The sequence below is a fragment of the Mauremys reevesii genome, linkage group 7 (genome assembly GCF_016161935.1).
Source record: "Mauremys reevesii isolate NIE-2019 linkage group 7, ASM1616193v1, whole genome shotgun sequence".
Lineage (NCBI taxonomy): Eukaryota > Metazoa > Chordata > Testudines > Geoemydidae > Mauremys > Mauremys reevesii.
Window position 1 is genome coordinate 98864718 of NC_052629.1, and position 21300 is coordinate 98886017.

The 21300-nt window shown below is 39.1% G+C and overlaps 1 protein-coding gene across 6 annotated transcripts in view; it reads left to right on the plus strand.

Moving 5' to 3' along the window:
• The window catches only part of CACNA1D (calcium voltage-gated channel subunit alpha1 D), a 351709-nt gene that overhangs the window by 181508 nt on the left and 148901 nt on the right, over window positions 1-21300 (plus strand). For 5 of the 6 annotated variants that reach the window (XM_039546606.1, XM_039546605.1, XM_039546604.1 and 2 more), the window contains one exon: window positions 6397-6500. The exons of the other annotated variant lie outside the window; for it this stretch is intronic. In XM_039546606.1, the coding sequence (XP_039402540.1) occupies window positions 6397-6500 (104 nt within the window). The remainder of the gene's footprint in view (window positions 1-6396; window positions 6501-21300) is intronic. 6 annotated transcript variants of the gene reach the window in all.

The following is a 21300-nucleotide window of genomic DNA, read 5'->3' on the forward strand; positions in this document are numbered from 1 at the left end:
TGCCGTGGCTCCAACTGCTAGGCCTGGCCATCCCCATCATGGTTTCTGACAGCAAGACTGCAGTGGTGGGGCTATAGCGTAGAGGGGAGCACATTCTGCTCTCTGGGAAAGGGTATATTAATGGCTCTTCTTTGAGAGTCCTGGGTCCTATATGAAGCATTATGCTCCCTAGAACTCCTACTAGGAGGTATGCCTCATTGGCTGACAGAGCAGTGCCTTATGGAAGTATAGTGCTCTTAGGTTTTAACTCATCTTTTTCCTGCCACGGTAGGCTATAGCATTTCAACAGAGTTGAGACAATGAGACATTCTTCTTGTACCCACCCCTGTATTACCTATATTGTTAAGGATGTGTATGCACAGATAAACTTTCTCTGTCTTCAGTGGGCAGATGTACCTTTCTCTGATGGTATATTCAGATTGATAAAGAAAGGAAATTGTTTCTTACCTGCCAATTTTATTTCTCCAAAATAGCATGTTCCTTGATCCTGGACTGTAAGTTGTGACCCTTCTCTAGGCGCTCACAGGCAGGCAGATCTGTCAGTCACTGTGTCCCTCATGGAAGGGAGGGCAATCATTCTGCACAAGAATGAGTGTTTCAAGGCTGTTAAAATGTACTATGTAAACTGATTTAATGCCAGTGCAAATGGCATAAAAATGACACAGCATAGTCAAGAAATGGCAACAATGTAAGAATAAATGCTGACAAATACTGATGTAAATGAAGATTACATGCCTCTGTACTGGAGGACCAGCTATTATAGAGAGATCAAATTGACTGGTATGAAAAGTATTCCGTTTGTCCTTCATCTTTCCTGAGCCAGTACTGTCAGAATATGAATCACAGTGAGAGCTCTCTAGGGTTAGGGTGAGAGAAAAAGAAAGAAGGTGGGGTGACTGGCACACATAATAAGTGGTACACATGGCAGCTTTACAAACCTGTTTTAGCAATGTACAGCACTTTTCGGTCCCGAAAAAGGACAGAGCATGGATTTGACATGCAGTGGCATTCATGGGGAGGATTTAGGCCTTTTGGTCTTTTATGCTTCTTAGCTACAACTCCTGATCCATCTCACAGTTGAATCCTTGGCTAGAGCCAGGATTTGCTCTGCACTTTGGGTGAGAGACCACAAATAATGCTTTGGGCTTGCAAATATATTTGTTTCTGGAGAGGTAGATTTACTCAGCCTAGCTGATAGCTAAGCCATGCCTCCGTTTTTGTTTTGGATTATGGACAAAATGACATTTGGGTTGCCTCTTTTGACCTGTGGAAATCTGTCTTGAATTTTGGAATAAAGTTTTGAGATAGGCAGAGTGCCATTTGGCTTCATTAAATGAGTTGTCTCTGAATGGAAAGGGCTTCTGATATTCACCTTGCCAATGATATTGCAATTAAAAATTTAGCTTAATGTACAGAAAGTATAAAAATAGTTTGAATGGAAATTGAATAAGTGCCTGAAGAAATAGGTAGTAAAAAATCACGAGAGGAGGCAGGTTCAGACCTATGTTTTTAGAAATCTGAGTGAGAGAATGAGACAGGAGAGCAAGCATGAGCTCCTTAAGACTGTCTTGAAATTGGACATTTGGTCCTCCAATATGTTCTCTCTGAGTCCAAGGGTGATACCAGTTTGTAGAAAATACAGGATATTTCAAATGGAAAGGCCATAAGCACATTAAAGTCCTGATCTGCACACCAATTCTGGAATCTGTTCCAGGTGTTGGAATGTAGACTAGAGTGAGATACTTTTTCAGTAGATAGTAAGGTATGGATGGTACCTGAATATCCTTAATTATTTCATCTTGTATTTCACAGCAACTATGTTCTTTGGGATGATCTGATTTTACTTGCTTATTTTGAAAGACACAAAGTGGATTGAAGTAGGGATTTGGGACAAAACTGGGATAGGGCATTTGTGGCCTCCTCTTTGTAATCTCTCCCCCGGGAATAGTGCAGTAATAGACTCCAATTTTTTGACCTTGTAAAATGGTAGAGCGAGTCTAACATTCCAGATCTCTGTCTGATAGAGTTGGGCAAGAATCCGGTCCCTGTCATCTGTAGTATCCCAAGTGGCATCTTGGCTTGCTTCTGAACATACAGGGAATGGGACCCAACTAACATTACTGGATCAGGGGACATGTCTTTGAAGGAGACTGTAAATTTGCATGGTTTTTTATGCTGGTTGGAGGTCCAGGGTATGCTGAATTCAATCTTAGATCAGCACCAAAAGTGTACTAGCCCATCAAAGTACTAAGAATAGCTTTGATTTGGATAACTAACACCCACCAACCCTAGCAAATTATTTATACCATTGAATAGCTGTGATTCCCAACTTTCTCATGGCAATGGTGTTAGCTCTGGATGGTAACATAATATTGGGTCTTAAAATTGCATCACTGTAATGGAAAGTGATTTTTTCTTACATGAGTTTTACGCTAGAAACTAGTGCTTGTGGTAAAAAAACATTAGGGCAAGTTTCAGGGAAGCAACCATAAGGATGTGCAAATCACAAGTGCTAACGTGGCCATTGTGACACAGAGAGGATGTTTCAAACTTAGCCCCCCCATCTTGGTATCTGCAAGGAAGTGGGGAAAGCAGCTTTCGTTTTGTTCTGGGGGTACATGGTGCTAAACTAGCACAAACTCTGGCTGCTCTGGGCATGCTCCCTGGCTAAGCAAATCAGCATCTTGTTGGCTTGCAGTGATCATGTTGAGCTCCCCAGGCTTGAACCTCACACAAGGGAGGCTGTAAATATCATTTGGAGTCTTCTCAGATGGTTTACACCAGCAAAAAGCTGCCATCAACACTGGGTGAGATTGACCTTTTCCTTCTGGTATCATGGGCCTTTCGACAAAGCAAATGAAAGATATGATAGATAGGTTGGGGACTGAATGTGAAGGGCCTTCAAAGTGAATACAAGCAGATTATGTTTGATGTGACAGAGGAGAGGGAGCCAGTGGAGATACTCAGAGAGATAACATGGTGCAAGTGATGGGCTGGGAGAATGAATTTTGCCCCAGCATTGTGAATGGATGTGAGTGGGACAAGTTTGCATTTGTCAAGGCCAGAGAGAAGGATGTTGTTGTAATTGAGATGCAAGATGATGACTGCCTGGGCAGGAGTTTTAGTTGTGTGGATGGGTAGGAAAGACTGTATCTTAGAGATGTTATGCAGAAAGAATCAGCAAGATTTAGATATAGCTTGGATATGAGGACCTAGAGAGAGGTTTGAGTTGAAGAAGACACACCGGTTATGGGCCTGAATGACAAGCAGGATGGTGATGTTGTCTCCAGTAATCAAGAAAGGAGGTAGCGGCGAAGACTTAGAGAGAGATTAAGAGCTCTGTGTTAGCTATGGTTGCTTGAGTTGATGGCTAGACATCCACAAGTAAATGTCAGAGACACAGGCTGAGATTTTAATTTGGACAGAAAGAGACAGTCTGGAGCAGAGAGGTATATCTGTGAGTCATCAGTATAGAGAGGGTACTGTCGTTGAATTTGTGTTTGTGGATGAGATAACCTAGGATGAGGTATAGCGGGGAAGGAGAAGGGGACCAAGCCCTGTGGGACCCTCACAGAAAGTTTGAGGGTGGATGATTCTACTTTTTTCCTTCCTGTGAATTATCAGAAGCAGGGGATGACTTAGCTCTTTAGTTAGGGTTTTTAGGGATAATATTGCTGTATTGTGATACAATGACAAAAACAACAAGAAGTCCTTGTGGCACTTTAGAGACTAACAAATGTATTTGGGCATAAGCTTTCGTGGGCTAAAACGTACTACAAGGCAGGCCCAACAAAGAAAGTAACAGAACGCCACTAGCCATCACCTACAGCCCTCAACTAAAACCTCTCCAGCACATCATCAAGGATCTACAACCTATCCTGAAGGATGATCCCTCACTCTCACAGACCTTGGGAGACAGACCAGTCCTCGCTAACAGACAGCCCCCCAACCTGAAGCAAATTCTCACCAGCAACTACACACCACACAACAAAAACACTAACCCAGGAACCAAACCCTGCAACAAACCCCAGTGCCAACTATGTCCGCATATCTATTCAAGGGACACCATCATAGGACCTATCCACAACAGCCACACCATCAGGGGCTTGTTCACCAGCACATCTACCAATGTGATATATGCCATCATGTGCCAGCAATGCCCCTCTGCCATGTACATTGGCCAAACTGGACAGTCTCTATGCAAAAGAATAAATGGACGCAAAGCTGACATCAGGAATTATAACATTCAAAAACCAGTAGGAGAACACTTCAATCTCCCTGGTCACTCAGTAACAGTCTTAAAAGTGGCAGGTTCTTCAACAAAAAAACTTAAAAAACAGACTTCAACGAGAAACTGCAGAACTGGAATTAATTTGCCAACTGGACACCATCAGGTTAGGCCTGAATAGAGACTGGGAGTGGATGGGTCACTACAGAAACTAAATCAATTTGTTAGTCTCTAAGGTGCTACAAGTACTCCTAGTTGTTTTTACAAAACCTAATTTCCCCTTGCTAAATACTTTCTTCCTGTCAACTATTTGAAATGGGCCACCTTGTTTACATTGGCTCATTAACACTACAAAAGTGATTTCCACCCCTTTTTGTCAACTGTTGAGAATTGCCTACTTCCAACTTAAATTGGCTCATTAGCATTGACCCCTGCACTTTGTAAAGCAACTCCCATCTTCCTCTGCTGTGTATTTATGCCTCCCTACTGTATGTTCCTCTCCATGCATTTGATGAAGTAGGTTTTAGCCAACGAAAGCTTATGCCCAAATAAATTTGTCTGTCTCTAAAGTGCCACAAGGACTCTTCGTTATTTTTGCTGATACAGACTAACACGGCTACCACTCTGAAACCTGATACAATGACAGTCTTCCCCCAGTACCAAAATAAGACAAAACAAAACAAAACAAAAACCCTACAAAAAATACCCTGTGCTACTTAAAAGTTTTTCTGTGTTTTCTATTGAGTCCTGTAAAATCTGTCTTATTTAAAACCTCTTCTGTTCCGTTACATAAAATATTTTTAATAGAAAAATGACCTGGCGTAGATTGTTTTAAAAAGACATATAAGAACTTGGTGATAGATCTTCTCTTTTTAGTCATATTGGAAGTAAATGCAATTAGACATTTTTTTAAGTGAAACAAAAATTAATATACATTACCTCACTCCAGCTAACTGAGTAATACTGAAAACTGTCCAAGGCCTTGATTCTGCAAAGATTTATGTATGTGTTAAACTGTGACAAGTGTAGGGCATACTTTTACCTTGTGGAAATGGAGGCTTTGTAATAAGATTTTAAAATAAAATGAGAAATAAAACTTATCACGGTTTCTTTCTCTGTTTAAAAAAAGACTCAGATCTCTTATAATAGGGATGTTAATGACAGGATTCAAATCCTTTAGCAGGACTTTGAGTGGAAGTTACATGTCTTTAAACCCTGTTTCATGCCTACACACACACACACACACACACACACACACACACACACACACACACACACACACACACACACACACACACACACACACACACACACACACTTTTAAAGAAGGGGAATAAGGGTTGCCTAATGTTTGTTTCACAATAAAGTCCCCAGTCCTATAGTCCTTAAAAAATTCTAATTTTAGTCAGTTGGATTTTTCCTGGGCAATATACTAGTCCCAGTTACTAGATAGAAGATTTGTATTGGGAGAAAACAGAAATGCCGGTTAATAGAGCTTTCTGGTTGATCGAGTGCCGGATAACACAGGTTTTACTTTATAAATTAAACTTTTGAGTTACACAAATATATTCCCACTATAGTTCTTAACAAACTGATTAAGAATATCTCACTGCACCCAATTATATATTTATGGTAAGGAGTTTATTGAAATTATTTGCTATAGAAAAATAATAGGATATTTATATTATTGCAATGTATCTGTTTTACCTTTTAGTGTATGCTTTTTAGAAGAAAATCCAAATAGGTATTGGTAAGAAATATGCTGATATTAAAAATGAAAAAAAACCCCAAATGTCTTAAATATCATTTTATAAGTATTGTTTTATTTTATAGTTAAGAGAAACATTTTCTGAAATTGAGATTGTATGCAAAGTATTAAGCAAAGAACAAAATTCCTGTTTTGCTACCTTTATATGTTTGGCAAAATAATTTTCAGTTGCAAAGCTATGCAATAGTCATTCTTTTCTTTCAGTGTGTGTGCCGGGAATGTAAAGTGAATGTGGCCAGTGCTTTACTCCTCCTCCTATGGGCCTCCTCCAATGAATGTTAAGGAAAATGCACAGAATATTGTCTCACTGCATTATAAAGCTCTCTTTTCTTTTTCTCTAATTCTTCCTTATTACATACTATAGGAAACTACTTCTATAAGATCATCTTATTTCTTACAGATGAATGATGCTATGGGATTTGAATTGCCCTGGGTGTATTTTGTCAGTCTCGTCATCTTTGGGTCATTTTTCGTACTAAATCTTGTTCTTGGTGTATTGAGCGGGTAAGCATACACCTTTTTCATCATGAAAGCAGAGTCCTGAATTCAGTTGCTATGAACACACAGGTTATATTATACAGGTGAGCTTATGTGCAGTGTTGATGTGGTTTAAAAAGAGATTCTTCTCTTCCTGCAGTTGTGCTGTATATCTAAAGCAGAAACAGTTTACCATAACCAAGACATAGACCCTGAAAATAATGTACAGATACCAAAACCAGAGATTTATTTTAAAAAAATTTAAAATGTTACCAGCATATAGGCTTTGGGTTCGTACTTAACCTGAGGCTAAATTATGAAAAAACAAAAAAAACAAAAAAAACCCCACTATAAATACCTTTCATTTAAATGTGATGTTTTAAAACATGCCTTCTGTTACAGGGCATAACATCTGCAAACTTATTTGGGTAAGTAAAGAAGTTAAATATGAGTCCACTTGTCTTAAAAATTAACTAAGCCAAATACCTAACAGATTTAATGGATATTTTCAGCATTTAGAAGAGGAACCAATTTTTCTTTTCCTAATAATATACAATGGGAAAAAATTAGAGGCTGATGTGTAACTAAGTGCTGGAGATGACAGATACTAAAAATTAGGGTTTATTTTGGAACAATGAATACCTATGTGATCTGGCAGCTGCTAAAAGGACTCTGCTATTTAATGAATGGCTGAATCATAACTTATTTCCTTACATTTTACAGGTAAATGATGCAATAGGATGTGAATGGCCATGGATCTATTTTGTTAGTCTTATCATCCTTGGCTCATTTTTCGTACTTAACCTGGTTCTTGGTGTACTTAGTGGGTAAGCAGTTGAGTTAACGTTGTATATTCTGCTGCAACTTGTAAGGTGGCCTATGCATTTATTCAAGCTTCTCAGTGATGGCTTTTTGCATGTGTCTCAAATCTTATGTCATCCTACCAATGTTTGCTCTTTTGACTGAATTGTGTGATCCTTGTGCCTGTATCTATCTGTGACATCATGTGTGTTTACAGCGCTTGCCAAAAACTATTCATTAAATGAGGCACTAATTACCTCATTGTAAAATTACTTCCAGTAGCCAGATACATTATTTTGTACACAATGAGAGATGGATGACACCTGTACAAACATTTTTCCGCTAGGTAAGAACCATTGTCCCCTTCTGAAAGCCTTACTTCTGTTTTTGTTCAAATGTATATACAGTAAATTGAGCCCTCTTTATAATTATCAGTCATGTACAGCAAATATTTTTAACAGGTGCATCAGGTTATTTAATATAGAGAGAGGGTATGTTTGGATTATAAAGTTCCCCGTTCTGCAAAGTGTCCTATTCTGCCTTCTATACTATAGTGCTGGGTATTATTAGTTCCCATTGACTTAAATGAGAGTTGCGGGCAACCAGCACCTTGCAGGATTGACCTTATACATTTATCTGAACTCAGCTGTCCATGTAACATACTATTCAGTGATAAATTTATAGGCAGTGTGTTGTTCCATGTACATAGAACCAAACACATGTTAGCCAAATACTAATGAACTGACTGGGTGTTTTTATCTGTGGAGTATAGTTATAAAACATGATTTATGGTAAGGATCGTATATGTTTGTTTAAGAATAAAGGAAAAGATACTACAGGTATTTGAACCGAAACTAAAACATTAGATACTGGTGTGAATTATATTATCTATAGTTAACTATGAGTTAACAATTGAGGTTTGGAACAATGGCTTCTTGGGAACTTTGGGCCAGATTGTACTGTCATTGAAGTCAATGGAAAAAATCCCTTTAATTTCAATGGGAGTAGGACCAAGGCTTATGAGAAAAAGCTAGAGTAGTTTGTGGTGTCACCAGACCTCGATTGTGTGCATAGCCTTCTTCACTGTTTCTCCATGGTGTGCGTTAGATATTTAAAAAATATCACAATATTTTACAGAGAAAATATGTTTTTTTAGAGAATCAAACACAAAATGTCCCATTACTCTGCTAAATATCTATTCTGTGAGATCCTGTTTGTCAAAGAGTTGGTTTTAAAAATATAATTTAAAAAATTACATGCTATTTATAGGGTAGGATTTCATTATGCGGAGAATTTGAGGAAAATAGGGAAAGTGATGAGTTACCTGAATGTCACAAGCCTTCTGTAAGGAGGAAGGTGAAGAAAGGAAAAGAGAAATTGAATAAAGGCAGGTGATGATTATCTGATTTAGGCCTCAATCCTACAAAGTCTTACACACATTCCTAGCTTATATATTGTGAACAGTCCACTGATTTCATTATATTCAGTGACAAATGTGTAAGTCTTTGCAAGATTCAGGGGTTAGTTTTCATGTCACAATCTCACTGAAAAAGAGGAGTGAGAGAAAGAAGAAGAGAGAGGAGGATGTTTGCTACATGATTTACCTCTGATATGTTGATGCCAACATCTAACATTCCTTGTCACTCCAAGAGCTCTCACTGAATTCAATGCAGGACCAGGCTTTCAATGATCCCATCCCCTGAGCCTTGAAAGGGTCATTAGTAGCAATTATTTTCCTCCTATCCTGTGAAACTGTGCTCTGGGAGCAATTAATTAAATATACCTCCTTTCTGCTGCCAGGCTCTCAGATGCATTGTTATTGGTTTAGTTCTTATGTTTTTTTTAATTGGTAAGGAATAGTAATATCAGATCTGATATAATCCACGCAAAGCCTAGGAAATTCAAATAGACATTTATAGCCAATTTTAATGTTGAGATAGTAAAATTAAAATGTTTTATAAAGCTCGCTAACATTTTAAATGCAGTGGAACCAGTTAAATGTTTTCTTTTGCATTTTTACTACTAGGTAAAGTTTTACTGGATGGGCCAGAATTCCCTATATACTTAGAACAGGGACTCTGGCTAGAACTGGTGAAAAGGTAAAATAAAACTTTTTGTCTGCTCCTGTATTGTATTTGCTAACCCAAACATTTGGGATAGAGATTCTAGAAGGCTAAATACAATTCCCTCCTGCTGCTGCAATTAGCCAAGTTTGGTAAAGGAGAATTTTGCGGGACGTAGATTTGCTCTGCAATTGTTGCAGCACCAGGCATGCAGTATCTCCTGTTATGTGTGCCCACTCTGAGGCAGGTCAGTGGCCAGTGGATCCATGAAGTGGTTGATCCATTAGTCCAGAGATCTCATTCTTTCCCCAAGTCCCTGTCACCCACCTTCAATTGCAGCTGCACTGGGATGTCCATAGCACATGGGGTAAAGTCCTCTTAAATTTAGTTCCCTCCCCTATGCTCTATCAGTGCACTGGCTCAGTAGCACTTTGGGCCTTTTGTGACCCTGGAGGAATGAGCAGGGTTTGCCCCAAAAGAAGCAATCTAACACCCTCATCTCCAGATTGTATGTGACTTCCATGTTTAAGAAAAATGACGTAAATACATTGTAATACAAATTCCACTTATATTTAAAACAAAATATAATCTACAGAGGTTCTCTTTAGGCCTGTCAGGATTTATGTGTAAAAAATCAATGTTAGCAAAATCCTCAGGACATGCTAGTATTTATCAGTTGAAAACTAGTGTTTTTCATAATGAGTCAGGCGTAAAACATGTAGCACAAGTATTCTTTATTCTTATCAGAAAAGTTCTCAGTGTGCCTTTCAGATTTGTTTTTTACCTTCCCCAAAATATCAAATGAAACTTAATTCATGATAAATCTAACAAATTGTTCTAAACTGACCAAACTCTAGTAGTACAAATATAACACCAACTGATTTAAAAAACATGGCTCTGCACACAGATATTTGGATTTTCAAAGCAGAAATCTGATGTGTGTCTTTTTTCCTTATGATGGCATTTTCTGTAGTGTCAAGTTATTCTGTGTACATTTAAATCTATCTGCTGTTTTGATCTCTCTTTGCTGTTTTAAAATACTCATTCATTGTCTTTGCACTCCTATCCTATTCTGTGGCCACCTACACCATCATATTCGGTACTGCCTCTCTCTTTTGCACTGCATGTTTGATGTGTTGTTTAGATATTGTACATGTGGATGACTCTGATGATTTGGGAGATCTTTTGTTTTACGTCTAGCCCTTTCTGAAGGTATGTCCTGATCATCAATGTAAATTGTATCTCCTTAAGTAGTCATGCATTAAAATGAATTAAATAATTTTATTTTTAATGGCTGATATTTAAAATGAGAGAGCTAACACAGAGAGGCCTCTATACCTAGTAAATATTTTAATTTTAAGCCACAAGCTGACAAGGGAGGATTTGCTCTAAATATTCCCTCCAATAGTAAACTTCAGTAGGGATTCACAAGCAAAAATAGTAAACTTCAGTAGGGATTCACAAGATCAGTATAAACCATTTTCCAGTCATTCAACTTATCAAAAGTCTTGCGTTTGTTTTCTCTTTATTAACCACTGGTCTTGATTGTGTCTTTCTCAAAGTGAAATCTCAATGGCAAAACTGTTTTAGCTGCATGATATTACTATACAAAAAGGCTGGTTTGTCCTTATCCCTGTGCAGGTGCATAAGGGGTTGGCGGCAGAAGCATTTCCCATCTTTCACCTCTGTGTGTGAACGAGGCATGATCTATTTGGGGAGAATGCAAAGGGTGGGAGAGCTGCCAGTCTGGTACAATCCCTTGCAGCCCAGGAAAGAGTTATTGCTGAGTCAGTCAAAATTCTTCCACTGGCTTTTACTGCATGTGACCATTCTGCATTCTCTCCGCCACTGGATGCAGATTAAAGCCACAATCTGCCCCTAAATATACATACTGTCTGAGTAAGATAATAGGATCAAACCCTCCAAACCTGTTTTATCTTCCAGACAAGGCACTTTATTGCCTTTCTGATACAGATAATACAAAGAAGAGTCATAAAAGTAAAGATCTGATGTTAAATGCAGTTTAAATAACTGGTAGTACAGATGAGACTAAGTCATACAAGGCCTGATCCTGCAGTCAGTTGGAGATTTGCTTGAGTAAAGACTGCTCGATTGGACTCATAGCCATGCAGCTTTTGTGTATTTTACCTAAGAAAAGTGTGTGGCTCACTTCTTCATGTTCAGTATATATTGCATGTATTAAATGTTCACATAACACCTCTGTTCAGCATATGAAGGTGCAGCAACCATTAAGAGGGAAGTCAGATGATTAATGGGTCATATACTACTATACAGCTCAAATACATTGTTTAGGCTAAAACTAACTAGTTTTTCAAATACGAAAATGTAGAAATCACCACTGAATCAGGGCAAGAATAAAAGGTGCCACACAGCTGTAATATTTTTGAACACAGATAGTGTGGTGCTCAGTCAATATTGGAGAGTTCATAGTAGTAAAATGTTAGAAGTAAGGAGAGCTGAGCAAATACTGCAAACAAATCCCCATGAGTATTTGCTCACATTTTTAAATGACTGTATGTCGGCCATGCTTATGCCCCTTTAGTGTTCACTTTCCACGAATATTTGGGCGTTCAAGCTTAATGCCACAAAGATTTGCAGAAAGCGAATTTCAAAGTTGCATATGCACATAAACACTGAGACTGGACTTTAATTTGCCCATGTGAATATTCATGTAGCACACTTAAGTCTTTCAAGATACCAGAGCAACACCCTAAGATTTGTCTGACCAACCACAATTAACCAGAATAGCCTGATTGGTGAATGGTGTGTCTCGAATTCTGCAAAAGAACTGTTCATTATGCAGCCATATAGCTAATAAAAATGGCAAAATAATAAAAAAAAAACCAGAATAATTTCAATGACAAATAAATTCAAGGAAATTGCAATCTGCCACCAGATATCTTGTGGGTGTAAAAGTAGGCTAGGTTCATCAGATAAATTATTCATAGTGAATCATTCACTCAGCTCTAGAATTTAGGAGTAAGAATCAGGAAAAAAGATACATAGGTATGCAATAATTATTTTGCTGTGACTTTTGTGGGCCACGTTCAGATGTGATTTGTAAAGCAGTGTAAATTAGACTCTCTTAGTTTCAGCCAGATTTCTTGAGACTTAGAAGTTAAAGTAGGATAGAGGCAATGTTCAACTTACACCTTTTACTGACTCTTTGGGTTGAGACAGGTTAGGTAAGTAGAGGCATAGATGTGAGGGAATCTAACCACTGAAGAGAGTCTTATGCTCAACTCAGCAGGGTTCAGCTGGAAGCCACACCTGAAAGTATTTAACAAGTGGGGTGACCAGACACAAATGTGAAAAATCGGGACAGAGGATGGGGGGTAATAGGAGCCTATATAAGAAAAAGATCCAAAAATCGGGACTGTCCCTATAAAATCGGGACATTTGGTCACCCTATTAACAAGTGAATTCTAACCCCGCTTTTGGCTGCAGGCTGCTGTTTCCATTGGAATTACTGTCTGCTAGTGAGAAAAAGGAAAGTGAAGTGTATGCTGGTGCTTGTTTAATTGTCATCAAAGCTGACATTTTTATCCATGGCAATGGGTGTGAACAGTAGCTGGTAGCTAGCAGCAGAGTTGTAAGACATCTCGTAAGTATTACTTTTTTGTGACCCATACACCTGACACTAAAAGGAGCTTTCCATTCATCTCCAAAATGCTTAACCACTGTTCCTGCATAATAATGCATTGCTGGCACAAACGTGCTGCCAGTCCACAAGATGACATAATTTTTGCTCTTTTATTTTAACTGCTCCTTTCATGAGACTGATCCAAAACATGCACATTCACTCATCTCCTTCAGAATAGCCTTCAGCAATCTGACAGGCAGGCAGGGAAACATTAGTTGAGCATTCACACTATGGGCCACATTTTCAAATTCACATTGTTCTTGCAGTAGTTGTCCACACGGAGCCAGATGCTTACCTGAAACCGAGCAGGGCTTGGCTGCTACAAAGCTGGTCTTGGCCACCTTTGCATTCCCCTTATCATAGCTGTGGAACCAGGGGAGCTACTCAGGCCAGGGGCTGACCACTTTTTGGCTGGGCTAAACCTGAGTGGTGCTGAGACCTCATGTGCCTGGTTGCAGTGCCATTCACTCATATTTGGAAAGGGTGGGGGGTCAGACTGTTGCAGAGGAGTGAAGGGATGCCTAAGCAGGGGAGAGGAGATCAGGTCGGGGAGAGGGGACAAATCTATGCTCCGCAAAAACTTTAAATGGTGCTCTGCAGCCCCTGCCCTTATCCTGGTACAATCTGTCTTGGATCCCCTTGCATACCTAGTGCAGCCTGTGGTCCTGACAGTACCCAGAATTCGCTATAGCATAGGGATCTGGGGTCATGCTTTCTTTTGCTAGCTGTGTCCACAGCGCCAGACACAGGGAGGTGGGTGTGGGGTAGCAGGCACTGCAGTTGCTCTGCTCCATTCAAGGGTCTCCCTAGGCAGGTGGACTAGGCAAGATAATTTTAGGGCAGCTTTGCACTGATGGAGCAGCACAGAGTTGTCCTATCACAGCTGAGGAGCTGGTCCACAGGATCCAATTCTGAGAGATACTGAAGGTCTCCAGAGAGGTGCTCAGCACCTCAGAAGGTGGGGCCCACACACTCTGAGCTCATAAATCCCATAAAGTACAAGGCATATAAATTGATAGTGGGTCTCGTTTGTATTGATCTGTGTTACAACTTAAAATGAAATAGAATATTAAATACATTACCCAAAAACAGGGTATGGAGGGGAAATGCATAAACATATATATACCTTTCAGATACCTTTTCAAGTAAAAATAATATTTTTCAATATTAATTCACCAATTCAATACACACTAAACTGTTTTTCTGTGAACAAAGAAAATAATAAATGACAAAACTTCATTATTTATTTATCAAGACGCATAGCTTTTAATGATGCATGATAATCTATTCCTCAAGACAGTCCTTATCATTGGAGGTTGTATTCTGCTGAAGGCATTAGTACTTCTCTGGGTAGCCATGGGAACAAATAAGAAGATCTTTCAAACACACATTAATAAATCTCTATAAGTTGCATTTACTTCCTTACTTAAGAACACCAAAGCATATGATTTGACATGTCCTTATATATATCTTTCTACATGAAAGGCTTGCAGGTTACTAAATAGTTTTTTTTTTTTTTTGCATCTCATTACTATGACACTATTTGCAATGCAGCAATATATGTATAAAATAATTCTAGGAACTAAGAGCACAGCACTCATACATGCTAATCTCACCCGCAATGATAATCAGTTCATGTAATGTAAAATATGGTAGCCAAGATAAGCATGTACACCTAAGAACCTTTGTCTACAGTACACATGGAAAATCATAGAAAAAGACATTTAAATAATGATACACAAAATAGAAAATGGCAGTGAACTGTCATCCATAATCTCCTGGCTAAAGGAAAATGAACAGATTATGACAGTGTTCCTTTTCTTGGCAGAGCAAAGGCTAATAGAAAAAAAGCAAAAGGAAAAGATAAAAAGTATATAAATAAACAAAGCATGCATGAGAAAGGAGAGGAAATGGTATTCAGCTCTAGTACTCTGCAGGTTATGAACTGAACTATGTTATTTTATTGTTGTGCAAGTGATCACATGGCTGGCTGAAATAAAAGTCTGACTCCGCCATAACATTACAAAAATAAAGCTTGATCCTGTGAAGTGCTGATCACTTCTTGGAAGGTGGTGAGCACCATCAACTCCAAAAAATGTTATGGGTCTTGAGGGTGCTCATTACATTGGCAGATTGAACCCATTAAAAGATGTAGTAACACACATAAAAAGCACCCTTTCACAATGTATCTTCCATAAATCCATCATGCCTTTGTTTAGTGCTGACTCAAAAAGGTCCCTTCCTAGGAGAAATTCAGCATGCCTTCAGGTTGCCCACACACATAGCAGGACAACTCCATCATAGAACCAGTAGGTCTCCACTTTACAGTCCTGTGTGCTAACAAGCCAGCATCTTGCATGGAGCTGGCTCCATGCCATTCAAGGAGTCCACTACCCCTACAGACGTCTGTCACCTCTTGCTGCGCTCCTTTGTGCAGCAGAACTGCACCAGGACTGCCATGGCCGGAATGTACCGTATATTTTGCTCAGTTGCTAACTCTAACTGACTACATTAACTAAATAAAGGAAGTGACTATCATAGATAATGTTTTCCTTATAAAGGACCCAATCCTCCTTACTTGAGCTTAATTCCCACTGGGATCAATAGGAGTTCAGGAGAAATAAAGACTTCAGGATCCAGCATACAGTTATTTTAGACTTGCAACAGAGCAAGGAACTATACTGTATACCGGTATGTATCAGAGGGGTAGCCGTGTTAGTCTGGATCTGTAAAAGCAGCAAAGAATCCTGTAGCACCTTATAGACTAACAGACATTATAGACTAACAGACGTTTTATACTGTATATAAAAACCCAGTAATTAAGGATATAGTCTACATTATAGTTTGTCTATTTTATTTGTCTCTCTGTTTCATGGTATATTTGCAACCAGGTGTGAGTGCTTGTGTATATTTATTTGTACTGTTTAAAGGTTGAATTCTTTGTCTGATTTGAGTGTAATTCATTGATTGATTTGGTTACTACTCCATGAAACCCTCTCTATGTGGTATTCATCCACATTGTACACGTGTAAGTACAAAAAATTCCATTATTATGTGAATCCTCTCTTCAGACAAATGGGGATTTGGGGAATCTGCATTGATGGCTGGGTAGGTTGTATCAGTGGTTCTCAGTGCTGTGTTCTGGCTATTCTCATTTAGGAGATGGTCCTTTAAGGACTCTGTGGTTGGTCTAACATGCCCTGAGTTAGGCTGAGCCAGACAGAGAATCAGAGCTGTAACCAGCTCCCAGACTGCATGTCCCGCACCGCCACTCTGCTATGCTAAGCAGTTCTCCCCCACAGAAGAAAATCTATCCCAATATAAAGAGAGAATCTCTGTTTATGCATAGCAGCAGGAACCATTTGGCTTCTTTAGAAAGACCTGGCATGAAATAATTGCTCCAAAGTATCAGAGCACGAATGTACACTGTTGCAATTTGTATGCTTTTGCCTCAGCATTGCTTGTTGCAGGTGAGGTGGTACTGTACTTGCATAGATAAACTGATCAGGGGGCAGTCACCAGATCCTCATTTGGCAAAAAGACAAAAGACCATTTTCAGTCAGCAAGGAGCAAAGCTGCCAGTTCAGTCACTAAATACACTGAATTCTTGAAGGGGAATCTGTAAGCAATTCTCTACTCCGTGATCTCACGTTGGCACTGCAAACTCAACTGACTTTGACTCAGTTATAATATGGCTACCTTTTGTAGAGTAGACAGGACTTCAGAAATCTTTTCTCTGGTTACAGAATATTATTAAGGACCTGTCTGTGCTACAAATTAAGATCATGTTGAATTTGATCAATGGACAGTCACGTTACAGGCAGACTGTGTCTCCTGATTCAGTGGTACTGTATTTGGGAAGAAGGGGAAATCGGAATTAGGTAGATAATAGGTCACTAATCAAAAGGCAGGTTACTTTGAAGGAAGAAGATACTTTGAAAGAAAATAGAGAAGTTGATGAAAAACATATTTGATTTTAAGACTTTGTAGAAGTGTTTCTCATTAGGCCAGACTTGCAAAAAGGTATTCCTCGCAATGTTGGCAGGGTGGCCTACAAACTCTTAGCCTGGGAGCATGTTGTGTTTAAAAATATGAATCAGTAATCAGTTTGGCTGTTTTTAAACTGTAGGAGTTAAAACAAAAATAGAAGTTTGTTGATTCATATTCTTATTAAATGCTCATTAAAAGAGCTTTATTTTTAAATTGAGATTTTACAGGCAGTAGGCCAGAGTTTGAGCTCATATATGCTAGTGTAACCCAAAGTAACTCTGCCAAAGTTCATAGTTTACACTGGTGTGAAAGCAGAGTCTGGCCCAATCAAATTTGGAGGAGGACACCTATGAAGACTATAGTGATAACAAGCTAATCTCATATGGCGAAATTCTGCTCTCCCACATGCACACATGGTTTCTATTAATTTCAGAGAAGGCCAGGTGTGTATGTCTAAGGGATGGTTTTTTCACCTTTGTACTGTGACAGAAAACCTACCATACAGCCAAATTCTGCATTCAGTTAAACCTATTCAACTCCATTGAAGTTAACTCATGGTTTTAAATGGAGACCCATGAAGGGAATTACACTCCCTTACATGGTCAGCTTTTTTTAAATAAAAGTGAAAAACATCATAATATTGGGGATAAAGTGCTGCTGCAACTTCCCCCACTGATAAATTGCAGTCACAGTTCACCATGACAATGCTTGACTTCTATGCTGTGTTTAAAAAAAAAACCAAAAAATTAACCGTGTATGTAGAGGACTGTGTTTAATTCCCTGTGTGCACTTATTTTAATAAAAAGTGAAAGATAAAAGCTGGTTCAGCCATGAATGAAGTGCTGCTAGAAGTAGCAGCCGTGCCAATTGTTTCATTTTTTAAATGACTTGTTTTACTTTGATCCTTTCAATAGCAGCAGCTTTCAATAGTGTTTAACCCACAAACACCATATATCCATCACTCTTATGACGCAAACCTGAACAACTTAACTGAGCAAATTAAGAAGTCTTAGCAGCAGCCAACAAAAGTCCCTTGTCTTGATTCCACAGCACACCAGGGTAGCTATTTTCTCAAGAGATACCACCCCTGGGATAGCAGACCCACAGCTAAGTGAGCAAATCACAGAAACGAGCACTGCCCCTTTTGTATCCAATATGGGCTTAAAACCAGCCTTCTGTGACGCAAACAGGATTTTCTAAAGCAGCGGCTCTCAACCTTTCCAGACTACTGTGCCCCTTTCCGGTGTCTGGTTTGTCTTGCATACCCCCAAGTTCCACCTCACTTAAAAACTACTAGCTTACAAAATCAGACATAAAAATACAGAAGTGTCAGAACACACTATTACTGAAAAATAGCTTACTTTCTCATGTATACCATATAATTATAAAATAAATCAGTAAGTAAATATTGTACTTACATTTCAGTCTATAGGGCAGTATAAACAAGTAATTGTCTGTATGAAATTTTAGTTTGTACTGACTTTGCTAGTGATTTTTATATAGCCTGTTGTAAAACTAGGCAAGTATCTAGGTGAGTTGATGTACCCCCTGGAAGACCTCTGTGTACCCCCAGGGGTACACGTATCCCTGGTTGAGAACCACTGTTCTAAAGGACTTATGACCCTGTCTGCCCAAACAACTAAACTTTTTAAAATTTGCAATAAAGCCCTTAATTCTCAGACAGATCTGCTGAGGGGCTTTTTTTTCATAAATATTTTTGTAAAAGGAGATACCCTTTTTAAGTATCTCCTCTCGGGATGCTTGGTGGAGAATAGTAAAGGGAAAGTGAGTGCTGGTGTTCTCCAGCTTCATTAAAACGCCATCTAGTAAATCAGGATGATGTTCTGTGGATGCCAGATCTAATTTTTGTTGAATTAAGTCCTAATTGGGAAGAGCTGTAGTAAATGCCTCCAGATTTAGTTTCTGCAATATCAAGTGAAAGACAAAAGTGGAGTGATTGCATGTGAAGAGCTCTTTAATTCTTGAATAAATTAAACAATTAATATATTTGCTTTGCGAAAAGGCCCAAAGCAGTTCATGGAACACTTTTACGCCACTCTAGGAAGGTAATATACTGACACCAAACTTAGATGTAATATTTAAAAATAAGAAGCTTTCTTTTATTTCCATGTCATACAGTATTGGCAACCCAACTCTGTACCTGTGATTGCACATATCTTATTGAAAATATTTGAGCTAAATTCTGCAGCTCTTATTTTTTTAAAACTCACATTTATTTCCTAATGTGTCATTTCATGTGAAGAAAAGTTACTAGCTTCAAAAGGATAAGGGCTTCAACAATTGTCCCTGTGACATCATATTAACTGGGAAGCATTTTCTGATGAGGGCTGATAAAATTCAGTTCCTACTCTAAAGAGACATAAAATTGATACTAAAATTGCTCATTACCTGTGTTTGCATTTCAGCCCTTAATGAACAACTGTACCAAACTAAGAAAGGGTGGAGAGAACAGGTTTCATTTTAAGGAGGGGCTCATTAAAGCTTCTTAAACTGTCTATGGTCACTGAGCTCTGTATAAAAATTTAATGGGGAAGAACTTTTTTAGATCTTGACATATCCCTGAGTTGTAGTTCCTTTAAGAAAAAAGAAATACCTAAAGGGGACATTTCTGAGGAAGTTTACACCGGTGTAGACTTTGTCGGTTGGCAAACTAAGCCTTAAAAATGTAGGATTGGCAGTGGAGGGCCTGCAGTGGTAAATCTAGTGGTATGAACAATCCATAACTTTTAGAAACGTGATATGGAATGAAAAAATGTTCAGGGTGTAACAGTTGAAATTCAGAGTGTGAGGATATCATATTTAGCTGGGAGCTCCCATTGCTTTCTCTATTAACACGGATATAGCTCCCACTCCCACAAAGGTCAGCATAAATCCAGACTATCTTCTGTAGGGTGTGCCAGTCTGTGGACACTGGGGTTTACCAGGGACTATGGACAGTCTGGGAATTTTATGGAAATGTTGCTGTAAATTCAAAGGGATCTTTTCCCACATTGGTTCTGCCACTGATGGTTTGGGTTATGCTTGAATATACATTTCCAGATTTCGTGACAATTACAAGCACAGCTGCTTTATTGAGCTCACTATTCAACCAAATACTAATGCCATTGCTCTTGAAGTAATGGGTCAAATGTATATAGTTTGGAGTTGCATCATGTGTGAATCCCAAGAAAATATCTTTTATTTACATGGAATGCTACAGTGAATGAGAGCAGTATAAACTGATCTCCTTCATGTGTAAATTATACAGAGAGAACAGCTAGGTGAGGTAATATCATTTATTCGACCAGTTTCTGTTTGTAGAAGGGACAAGCTTTTGAGCTTCGCAGAGTTCTTCCTCTTCCTGTGAAGCTCGAAAGCTTGTCCCTTCCACCAATAGAAGATATTACCTCACCTACCTTGTCTCTCTCATGACCAACGTGACTACAACAACACTGCAAACTATAAATTATATAAGCATTCCAAACGAGAGAAAACTAAGTAGATTCTACTCTATTTATTTTTTAGATTTATTTACATATTCTCACAATTCTTTAAACTATTAAAATCATTGCAGCTGATATTTTGATAGGTTCTTCTTATCAATAAACTAGTGAAGGTTATAAGTAGGTTATGCCCCTGCACCATAATCATGCCTCTCCCTGGAGTAGCAGTGTCAGGGGCCACCCATCCGCACAAGGGCTGGTGGTAGCTTGCCCCTGCTCCTCTTTGGAGTACAGTTCCCTCACTGGACTACTGCTCCTTGCCTTCAGGAGAGCTGTATGGGTGAGGGATAACACAGCCTCCAGTCAACCAGGAAGATTCTGCAGAGGGAGGACTCAGAGAACAGAGCTGAATACTCTATTAAAACGAACAGGGCAGTTCATACCTCTCAAAGCTATTGTTTCAGGCTGTCTGCATTAGTTACACTCAGGTAATGTTTACAAGGTTTTCTTGGCAACCGTGAGGTCTAGAAACAGAATTTATTTTTGAATGAAAGTTGCCATTTCAATGGCATAGCCAGGGCAGAAGCCTTAGGTATGTGCCTATACTTATTCCTTAGTACAGCCCTGTGCCCAAGGGGACTCTGCACTACCTGTACATCAGGGAGCACGGCTCCCAGTTGGCACTCTCTGTAACAAAGTGGATGGAGGAATGAGGGTCATCAGACGCAGGGCTACACAAATCCACTGGCCAAAACTTCTCTCCTAAGGGGAGCATTGGGTGTGTCACCCTGGCTGTCCCACTTTCTGCCACTGGGTTGGGATGGATTCCATCCACCCTGCCAAACTGGACATAGGTGCACTGCCCA